The sequence below is a fragment of the Jaculus jaculus genome, chromosome 20 (assembly GCF_020740685.1).
Source record: "Jaculus jaculus isolate mJacJac1 chromosome 20, mJacJac1.mat.Y.cur, whole genome shotgun sequence".
Taxonomy (NCBI): domain Eukaryota; kingdom Metazoa; phylum Chordata; class Mammalia; order Rodentia; family Dipodidae; genus Jaculus; species Jaculus jaculus.
Window position 1 is genome coordinate 5,633,199 of NC_059121.1, and position 11,328 is coordinate 5,644,526.

General features: G+C 48.3%; 1 protein-coding gene across 2 annotated transcripts in view; it reads left to right on the forward strand.

Annotated features, from left to right (window-relative positions):
• Positions 1 to 267: 267 nt before the first annotated feature.
• Cep72 (centrosomal protein 72) overlaps positions 268 to 11,328 on the forward strand; it is a 29,999-nt gene continuing 18,938 nt past the window's right edge. For both annotated transcript variants that reach the window (XM_045139001.1, XM_004666115.2), the window contains exons 1-4: positions 268 to 355; positions 6,675 to 6,802; positions 8,152 to 8,344; positions 9,981 to 10,089. In XM_045139001.1, coding sequence (XP_044994936.1) covers positions 277 to 355; positions 6,675 to 6,802; positions 8,152 to 8,344; positions 9,981 to 10,089 — 509 coding nt within the window. In that variant the 5' untranslated portion in view covers positions 268 to 276. The remainder of the gene's footprint in view (positions 356 to 6,674; positions 6,803 to 8,151; positions 8,345 to 9,980; positions 10,090 to 11,328) is intronic.

The window sequence follows — 11,328 nt, forward strand, 5'->3', positions numbered from 1 at the left end:
CAGGATCATTGGCAGCCCTTGCGGCAGGATGGCATAAACCGAAATGCACCGGGCACACAGAGAACGCACTCACTCTCCAAGGCCAGCGTGGGCGGAGTTGGCCTGAGCCTGAGGCTCCGCCCACTGGGCCTGAGGCTCCGCCCACTGGATGTGAGGCCCCGCCCACCCAGTGATCCCGCCCAGAACCGCCGCTCCGCGCATGCGCGGAGCCGCCTTTGCACTCTCTCCCCCTCCCCCCGCGCATGCGCAGCGCGCCGCCCCGTTGGGCTTGCAAAGATGGCTGCGGCGGTGCGGTTGGTGCTGAGCGAGGAGACGGTCCGGGAGCGCAGCGGCTTCGGTGCCCACGGCGACCTGGGTGCGGGCCGCGGAGGACGGGCAGGGGTCGGGCTTGTCCCGGGGCGGCCGTGTGCTGAGAGCTGGCTGCGGGCGGGGCCTGTGCTCCTGAGCCTGGAGGAGGCAGCCCTGCATCCTCCTCCATCCTTCCCTGCTGACTTAGTGTGTAGTCTCTTAGCAAGTTCGCTTCCAAGCCTTTAATTTAATTTATATTTTATTTATTTGCCACAGAGAGAGAATGGGCACGCCAGGGCCTCCAGCCGCTGCAAATGAACTCCAGATGCGTGCACCCTCTTGTGCATCTGTCTTACGTGGGTCCTGGAGAATCGAACCAGGATCCTATGGCTTTGCAGGCAAACGCCTCAACCACAGATCCATCTCTCCAGCCCTATTTTTATTTATCTGTTTATTTGACAGAGAAGGAGAGAGAATGGGCGGGCCAGGGCCTCCGACCACCGCAAACGAATTCCAAATGCATGCACCCCCTTGTGCATCCGGCTTACATGGGTCCTGGGGAATCGAACCTGGGTCCTTCGGCTTTGCAGGCAAACGCCTCAACCACTAAGCCAGTTCTCAAACCCTATTTTTATTTTTTAAAGAACTCCAGGCGCATGCACCACCTTTTGCATCCGGCCTAACTGGATCCTGGGGAATCGAACCTAGGTCCTTAGGCTTGGCAGACAAGAGTGCCTTAACCAGCCCAGGTCGCTGTTTTTATATGATCGTGGCATCAGGGCCTCCTAAGAGGCTTTGTTTATTTGGGCCAAAAAAAAACTTTAGCCTGTCGTGGTGGCACATGACTTTAATCCCAGCCCTTGGGAGGTGGAGGTAGGAGGATTGCTGTGAGTTTGAGGCCACCCTGGACTAGAACAAAACCCTACCTCAAAAAAAAAAAAAAAAAATCATTGAATGGTTTAAGGATATTTTTCATAGAAATTATGTGGGCCTAGAAATTTCTATTCTTAAAGACTTTAAGATACAACTTTGTTTTCTTCAATTAGAGAATGAGTCATATCCAATAGCATCTTGAGTGAATTTTGTTTGTCGAATATTTTTGCTAAGTGGATTCATTTTATCTTCGTTGTCAAGGGAAATGTATAGAGTATAGCATTCCCTTACTAGCTTGTGGAGGTGTGCTCCGTTCCGTACTTGATAATCTTTTTTTTTTTTTTTTTGGTTTTTCGAGGTAGGGTCTTACTCTGGCTCAGGCTGACCTGGAATTCACTATGTAGTCTCAGGGTGGCCTTGAACTCACGGCGATCCTCCTACCTCTGCCTCCCTAGTGCTGGGATTAAAGATGTGCACCACCACGCCCGGCTCGTACTTGATAATCTTTGTTTCTTAATCAGGTTAGAAGTTTATTTTTGTTCATATTACTATTATTATTATTTTGGTTTTTCTTTATTTATTTATTGGAGACAGAGATTGAGAGAATGGGCCTGCCAGAACCTCCAGCTACTGCACACAAACTCCAGACTCATTTACCATGTGCATCTGGCTTACATGGGTTCTAGGGAGTCAAACCTAGGTCCTTAGGCTTTGCAGGCAAGTTCCTTAGCCTTCTCTCTGGCCTTTATTTTTAGTTTTTTTGAGATCGAGTCTCACTCTAGCACAGACTGACCTGGATTGGAATTCACTGTGCAGTCTCAGGCTGGCCTTGAAGTCATGGCAATCCTGCCTCTGCCTCCCAAGTGCTGGGATTAAAGGTGTGGGCCACCACTCCTGCTTTATCAAAGACCCCCCCCCCCCCAGGTAGGGTCTCTCTCTCTCTAGCTCAGGCTGACCTGGAATTCACTATGTAGTCTCAGGGTGCCTTGAACTCATGGCGATCCTCCTACCTCTGCCTCCAGAGTGCTGAGATTAAAGGTGTGCGCCACCATTCCCAGCCAAAGAACCCATGTTTGTCTTGCATGATTTTTCTTAACTTTTTTTCCCCTTTTAAGTTTTAGGGTTTTTTTTTTTTTTTAACTTGCTTTCCCTTGCATTTATTTTGCTCCTGTTCTGGATTGTCGAGGCAAAGCCTTTGAATATTGATTTGAAATTTCTTTCCTACTTTGAATATTTTAGTGTTGTGAATTTCCCTCAGAGCACCACTTTAACTGAATCCACACCTTTCGTTAATATATCCTTCCTCCTTTCCTCCCTTCATCCCTCCCATTCAGGGCCTTTTATATGTTAGGTAAGCACTCTTATTGCTAAGCTGTATGCCTCTCCTTTTTACTTTTTATTTTGAGATGAGTCTCAAACCAGGATGCCCTTAAATTTTGCATCTTCCTGCCTCAACTCCCAAGCAGCTGGGGTTACGGTCATGTGCCACCTTGCCCAGTTGGCATTTCATTGACTCCAGTGTGCTTTTAAATCTCCCTTGGGTTTCTTCTTAGACTTATAGATTAACATGTGTGTAGAGGTTTTCTTATTTTTCTGTTGGTTCTAGTGTAAGAACATACTGTGATTTGAATTCTTTCTAGGTTTGGGGGAGTGGTTAATGACCCAGGATCTGGTCTTCCAAAGAGATTGTTCCAAGAACACTTGCAGAATATGTGTTGCTCAGTGGACTGTTAAGAAATAAATGTCAAAGCCAGGCATGGTGGCACACGCTTTTAATCCCAGCACTCAGAAGGCAGAGGTAGGAAGATCAAACTGAATTCAAGGCCACTCTGAGACTACGTAGTGAATTCCATGTCAGCCTGAGCTAGAGTTGAGACCCTACCTTTAAGCCCCCCCAGAAAAGAAAAAAATGTCAAATCGATGTTGTTGGGTGATGTTATTGTTGGATAAGAGGGATTTTCTGGTCAGTGTTTCAGTTAATTATTGAGAGGGTGAGGAAAGCCCTAACTGTGGCATTATCTCTTGTCACTTGACATGATACTCCATAGTGAGGTGTACATTCAGAACCGCTGGTCACTTCTTGGTGGACTGACTCATTAGCACCCACTTACTGGTCTTTGGTCCATGATCATTCTCTCTGCTGAGCCGCCTACTTTACGTGACATTGTGTGGTTATGCCCGCTTTTTGCTTGTCACGTCTTTTCCCATCTACTTTGAACTTTTAACTTACCTATATCATTGCACTTGAAGTGACTTAGTTCATTTTTTTAAAAAATTATACACACACACACATAGAGAGAGAGAGAATTTATTTATTTATTTTTGAGGTAGGGTCTTACTCTGGCCCCAGGCTGACCTGGAATTCTCTGTGTAGTCTTAGGGTGGCCTCGAACTCATGATCCTCCTACCTCTGCCTCCTGAGTGCTGGGATTAAAGATGTGCAAATTTATCATTTACTTTTTTAATTAAGTAATCACTTTTTATTGACAGCTCCATGATTATAGGCAATAAGCCATCATTCCCTCCCCTCCTCCAGTTTCTCTTTCACAAATCCACCCTGCATTTTATCCCCTCCCTTACTCAATTAGTCTCTGTTTTATTTTGATGTCATCATCTTTTCCTCTGATTATGAGGGTTTTTTAAAATTTTATTATTATTATCCACACTTGTCTCTGGCTTTTAGTAATGTATTTAGATCACTTACATTTATTGTAATTATTAGTATAGCGGAACCATGTTGTGTTTTTTTTTTTTCCATTGTTTCTCTTGCTTTATCTTGTTTCTTTGCCTGCCTTCCTGTGGTTTGATTTTTGTTTTGTTTTCACTAATCTATTGCATTTTAAAGTATATCTATATGGCTTTTTTTTTCTTGGTAGCTATGTTCACGTTGCAATTATAAATATATAATTCAGCGCAGTTTACTATAGTGGACACATTACAACTTCTAAGCAAATTGGAGAACGCTTATGCTCATTTAAATCTATCCTTCCCTTTTTTTTGTTTTTTGGTTTTTTTTGTTGTTGTTGTTTTTTCAAGGTAGGGTCTCACTCTAGCCCAGGCTGACCTGGAATTCACTCTGTTGTCTCAGGGTGGCTTGAAACCCATGGTGATCCTTCCACCTCTGCCTCCCAAGTTCTGGGATTAAAGGCATGTGCCACCATGTCCGGCTCCTTCCCTGTTTTTTTAAATTTTTATTTTATTGACAACTTCCATACTTGCAAAGAATAAACCAGAATATCTCCCTCCCCAACTCTCCCCTTCACAAATCCACTCTCCACCATATCCCTTCCCTCTCTCTGCTAGTCTTTCTTTAATTTTGATGTCATCATTTTTTCCTCCCATTATGAGGGTCTCATAAAGGTATTGCTAGGCACTGCAAGGTCATGGATATCAAGACCAATTCCTGTGTGGGCGATTGCATTGTAAGCAGTTCTACCCTCCTTTGGCACTTACATTCTTTCCACCACCTCTTCCACAATGGCCCCTGAGCCTTGGAGGGATGATAGAGATGTTTCAGTGCCGAACCCTCCTCCGTCACTTCTCCTCAGCACTATGGTGCCTTTTGGGTCATCCCAGTGGTCACTGCCATCTGCAAAGAGAAGCTTCTCTAACCAAAAATGAGAGTAGTATTAACATATAGGTATGACTATTAAGTAAAGTGCTTACAGGGCACTTTGGTGAGCATAATATATGCATTTAGCCAGACAAGAGCAGGTGTTACATTCCTAAGGTTCATGACCTCCCTCGCCATAGACTTTTGATTAGGTTTTAAGTACCATAGAGGGGCCTCCAGTCTAATTAGAGAGCAGCTGGTTTCCCCATAACGGATGTGCTACTAATGCACCCAGTCAGTCATTTGGCCTGGCTGGCCAAACTTGAGACTGTCATTGCCCACTCTTGTCACTGCTGATGACTTCTGTCTCCCATCCTTCCCTCTTCCCTCAAGCCATGTAGAGAGAATCTTGAATGTTCTCTCTACATGTCTTGAAAAGCACATTCACATACACACATTCCTACATGTCTGTCCTACCCTGGGTTCCTGTTGGGACAAATTGTAAATTTTCTGCTTTACTTCTCTTAAAATAAATCCGTCGTCATTCACTCTTGTGTGCACATTTGTCAGTTTGTTGCTAATCATAAGGCCTTGAGAGCCACTGGCTGTGGGGGTTCTGTGCCCACCCAGAGCCCAGAGGCGCCTCACCGCTCAACTCGTGTAAAGTACTTGTGTTGCACACCCACTCTGTCCTTCAGGCTACACAAATGTTCTTTTTTGGCATCGTTTAGATGGCTGCTGTGTACTGGGTGTGTCTCTCCTCTGTGAGGAGAGCAGGCATCTGCCCAAGAGGTGAGGGCCTGGTGACTTCAGATTGTGACCTTTCCATAGAAGCTACAAGGGACTGGAGCCAAGAGTGGAGCTAGGACTGAGTGACCACGCTTGTGAAAAAGGAATTGAGGCTGGAGAGATGGCTCAGCACCTAAAGGCACTTTCTTGCAAAGTCTGGTGACCCCGATTCAATTCCCCAGAGCCCATGCAAAGTCTGATGGGTAAAGTGGACGAAGTATCTAGAATTTGTGTGCAGTGGCAGGAGGCTCTGATGTGCCACTTCTATCCCCCCACCTCTCTGCTTTATCTCTCTCTCAAATACAAACTTTTTAAAAAAGAAGAAAAAAGGGGGGTGGAGGGAGAAGCAGCCAGGAAAACAGAATGAGTTCACAGATATTTTGAAGAAAGCATAAGCCAAAACTTTAAGCCCAGTCCATTTTCTGTAATGTTACTTAAAGTTTAAAGGGATTCCATAGTCTAAGTGACTTTTTCAGACTGTGAGCATAATGCGCGCGCGCGCGCACACACACCACTTAAGAAAACCTGGAAAATACGCCTGTTGTCCCAGCTGAGGCAAGGACATTAAAGGTGTAAGAGGAGTTTGGAGCACATCGGCGCTATCTCAGAAACAAACAAACAAACGAGTAAAAATAAGGGTGACTCTCTTCATAACTGTTGAATGAGCCCAGGGCCCTTTACCGCCGGGTTTTGCAGTGTTGGAGAGATTGGCCTCTGTTCCCAATATCCATAAGGAAGTAAGCATTTTAGCCAACAACTGGAGGTGTGGAGGTCTGTGGCTGGAACGTTACTAAGAGGAAATGAGGGTTCCGATTCTTGCTGGGGTCATTGGGCTAGTGGAGGATGAGGGAACCAATGAGGTATTGGGGTGATGAGCAGACCCCAGGGGTGGAGAGTTCTTTCTGAGATGTCTTAGAAGGGTTCCCCATCCTGGGTCTACGGGGGTGCCCTAGGACAGCACCCACAAACCTATCTACACTTTGGTCAAGCAGAGACCATCAGTTTCTGTAAACTTGAGAATTTAGACTTCTAAAGACTTATGGTAAAGATGGCGGCGTAGGAACCACGCCAAAGCAGCCTAGGGGAGAAAAAGCCAAAAAAAAAAACCAGCAAGATTTTAGACTTTTTCAAGCAAAAAAGAATTGAAACCTTACCCTTTTTTTATTCTTAGCTGAGCTTCGGTCTTTATCTATTCCTGGCACATACCAGGAAAAGATTACTCACCTGGGGAATTCTCTGATGCACCTGACAGGCCTCAGATCCTTAGATCTCTCACGCAACTCTTTGGTTAGTCTCGAGGTGAGTTCTAGGTTTGTTACCGCTTATCAATATCAGTGGAACAATTATTAATAGTAAAAATAAAATACAGTACATTTTGTAACTGCAAAGGACTTAGAACTGTGTCCTTAGAATGGTTATAATGTATGTCACCAGTATTGACTCTGAGTTAGGTCTCTTACAAGCCTTATACATGTTTAAATTTGTTTGCACACCAAAGGAATAGCTTCCTGAAGAAGGTGGACTCTCTTTATTAATTTTTTAAAATATTCATTCACAAGAAAAGAGAGAGGGTGCACCAGGGCCGCTAGCCACTGAAAATGAACTCCACGTACAGGCGCCACTTTGGGCATCTGGCTTTAACGTGGGTCCCGGGCATTGGAACGTGGATTGTTGGACTTTGCAGGCAAACACCTTAACTGCTGAGCTATCTCCCCACCCCAAGATGGATTATCGTTAAAGGCAAAGAAAAAGCCCCAAAACTAAAGTGTGTGCCCACACCTCAGCATCTGTTCATCTGTCCATTTTTCTGTTTCCTGTGCTCCGCATCCACTCACAGCCTGACACCAGCCTTGAGTTCTAAGTGGCTTGTGTGTGCGCTTGGCGCTCATTGTAGTGTGGTCCGTGGCAGGGCCTGAGGGACTAAGTCACAGATGACGTACGTGGGCAGGTTGGGTAAGTGCTGCTTAATGGCTCCCCTCAGAGAGGGCGATCTTGCCTTGAAGAAGCCCCGATGGGAACACAGTGCTTTGTAGAGACCTGGGCGGTGGAGCCTGGCTCAGCCACACGCAGCTACCTCCAGAACTGGGGCCTCTCTCGGCCCCCAAAGCTCCTGATCTGTAAAATGGGGCAATTCTGACCCGATCAGGGGTGCAGAGGAAATGAAGCTGTGTAAAGTAAATAGCTCGGTTCCCGCTGGGTGCTCAGCAGAGGGCACCCCTGGGGCTGGCAGATCTGTGCTCAGACGCCCCATGCTGTCGCTGCCCTGGAAGAACACAGAGCCCCCCACGTGAGAACTTGCTCCATTCCTGGGCTTTTTGTTGTTGTTTATTTTTACTTATTTATTTGAGAGCGACAGACAGAGAAAGAGACAGATAGATAGAGAATGGGCACGCCAGGGCCTCCAGCCACTGCAAAGGAACTCCAGACGCATGCGCCCCCTTGTGCATCTGGCTAACGTGGGACCTGGGGAACCGAGCCTCGAACCGGGGTCCTTAGGCTTCACAGGCAAGCGCTTAACCGCGAAGCCGTCTCTCCAGCCCCATTCTTGGGCCTTTTCAGGTAACAGCATATATTTTTCACAAGTGTATCCAAGTGGGCTAATGGCATCTTTTCACCGTGAACTGATGGAAGCATTTTCTTGCCAACAGGGCATTCAATACCTGTCTTCCTTGGAGAGTCTCAACCTGTACTACAACAGCATCTCCACGTTGTCGGAAGTGTTCCGGCTGCACTCCTTAGCCAAGCTCCAGGATGTGGACTTGCGGCTGAACCCCGTTGTGAAGAACGATTCTGAGTACCGCCTGTTTGTGGTGTACTTGCTCCCCAATCTCCGACAGCTGGGTAGGTGGGGGAGCCATTGGGCTCGGCAGAGGAGTTGTGAGTGACATCTGTGCTCCCGGGTGGATGGAACTGTTGATCCTTGCCGGAAAGGGAAGTTGTTTGTGTGTGTGTGTGTGTGTGTGTTTTTTTGTTTTTTTTTTTTTTTTTGGCGCTGATGGCCTGAGTCCTGCAAACTCACAGCTCTGGGGTGTCCTCTCACCTATATCATACAATGTGGGTCTAGTACAAGAGCTGCTTGGGGGTTCGTGTCCACAGACCTCTGGTCCTGGGAGTCCTGCTCTCCAGCTTCTCACTCAGGCACATTCCAGAACTTACCCTGCTGTTTCCAGTTCCTCTCCTGGAGTCATCTTGGGCTCACCTTGACAGCTGCGTTCTTCCTGGTTTTGCATCTACCTAGACGGACAACAGCGAGCAGGGAGGAAAGACAAAATACGGCAGCCACCGTGGCTTCACAGCCTCGTGCTTCTGACAGGAACAGGACTCTTAACATCCTCTAAGGCAAACTTCCCCTTGTCTTCACAGGGAAAGTTACAGGGCATCTCCTGGCTGGCCAGCTCAGGAGGCATCTTAGACATGAGCTGTGTGACCCTGGTTCTACTGATGTTGCCAAGGAAGAGAGCTGGGCCCCAGCTGAGAGACCAGGCCTGGGGTGGGGATGGGGGCTTGGAGTATGTCAGCCTCGGTCCTGCTGGGTGATGTGATGATATGAATGTCAAATTCGTAGACTTGTTCCTGAGTTACTGTCTGTACATCTCCAGGATACTGCCTGCCAGGCAAAGAGCCTGTGAACCTTGCCCGGTGCTCCTGATGTTACCGGGGCGTGTGCAGTGGGTGTTGGAAGCCTGGCCCTTCCTGTAAGCCCACAGGTCATCCCAGTGAAAGAACCCACCGAGGATAGGTCACATGTCTCTCACAGCCAGTACCCTGAACAAGAGCGCTTTCTGCAGACAAAGATGCCACAGATTTCTTTGGGAAATTTGTGGTCTAGATGCCACTAGTCAGTCAGCAGCAGCAGCAGGGAGAGGCCGATGTAGCTTGAGCGCCTGCAAGCTTGGTGTCCCGGCCAGAGACACGATTCCGCAGTTAAGGTGCTTGCCTGAATCAGGTGTCCCCCATAAACTCGTGTGTTCTGAATGCCGGGTCCCCAGCTAGGGGTAATTTGGGAACTGAAGCCCCAAGCTCTGTGTGGGGCATTGGATCTCCTGTCTTTCTCGGCGGTCCAGCCCTGGGATCCTGAGGACTCCCCCTTCTGGACAAGCTCACACAGCGCAGTCAGTCCTCTTAACTGTGTTGAGGGCTCTCCCTGCGGTTTCCCAGCGTGCCTGTGACAAGACTCATCTCGCATCTGGTGTGCAGCCTGGGAGGGTGCCAGGGCTGGTGCCCCCCGCGTGCGTCCAGCAGCAGCTTCCAAGGAGTGAGCGGGGACCGAGCAGGCTGCCTTCTCAGCGTACTTGGCATAGCTGAGAAGCAAAGTGTGACCACCACAGCCCACTGTCCGTAACCAGGCCTTACAGCAGGCTCAGCCCCAGAGCGTTGACGTGGGCTTGCCCCAGGGTGGGGGACTCAGAGTGTCCCCTGGCTTGCAGAAGACGGTTGTCACCTTACCTCCAGCCGCTCTCTGGCATTTTCTCTCCAGATGATCGTCCCGTGAGAGAAAGTGAGCGCAAGGCTTCCCAGCTTCATTTCGCTTCCGGAGACTCCCTGGACTCAAGCGAGAGCTTCCCAGCCACCCTGACCACGGGAAGGTATGGACAGGCGTGATCCTCACACTCCGAGGTGGATTTGAGACCTGCTTGTCTACAGGGCATTGAACCTTGAGGGGTAAACATCTGTGTGCCAACATCTGTGTTTGAAGGGCAGGCACGCAGAGCAGAGGGAAGAGGTCTCCAGCGCTGGCTGGTTCAGGCTGTCTCCGTAGTTGCTAGAAGTTATATCGCAGTATTTAAAATGCTCCTGAGCATAGGCTCTGCAAAGTCAGTGCTTCCCAGCGCTCCCAGGGGGCCGGTGGCTCTTCTCTGGTCCTTGGTGGCTTTTCACTTAGGGTGACTGCTTCTAGTTCCAGGTTTTCTTGGAGTTGCTTCCTCATCTCCCTCCAATGAGTCCCACGCCCAGTGGACATCATGCCCCACAGCCCCTCATGTCCCCATCCTGGGGCCATTTGACAAGTGTGCCCTTCCTGACCCACACCCCTGCCTTCCTGCCCCTGTGCCCAGTGTGCTTGTTCAACTGTGGTCTGGTTCTGGGTGTTGTGCCCACCTCCCCACATTGCCTGCAGCTCTGCATCTGGGTGCATCTTGTACTGTCTGGCCAAGGGTCATTACCGTTTGTGAACAACATGAGCAGCCTTCCTGCTGTGGACATAGGCTGCTTCTAAAGGACAGAATTTGTGAGCACCGTCACATGCTGGGATTTAATCCTCTTTGTTTTATACTGTTTTATTTTATTTTATGATTATTATTATTATCTTGGTTTTTCGAGGTAGGGTCCCACTCTAGCCCAGGGTGCCTGGAATTCACTCTGTAGTGTCAGGGTGGCCTTGAACTCACAGCAATCCTCCTACCTCTGCCTCCCGAATGCTGGGATTAGAAGCGTGTGCCACCACGCCCGGCTGCGCTGTTTTATTTTGCTTCAATTGCCTTATTTTGCTCGTAATAGTTCTTTCCTCTCATGTTGTAAGTCTTAGCTCAAAGTGAATCTCTCTAAGGCACAGATCAGCCACATGTTTGTTTGTTTGTTTGTTTTAATTATATTTAATTATTTGCAAGGAGAGAGAGGGAGAAAGAGAGAACGGGCTTTCAAGGGCATTGCAGGGCCTCAAGCCTCTGCAGAGAAACTCCAAACATGTGAGCGGAGGAGCCGCCACATATCTGAGCACCTCAGCCAACTGGTATTTCCCACAGTATCCCCCCCTCCACCCCGTGTTCCTGCCCGCTCCACTCTGCCCTCTGCACGTGGGGTCTGAATGACGGTGTCCCAGAGCCTTT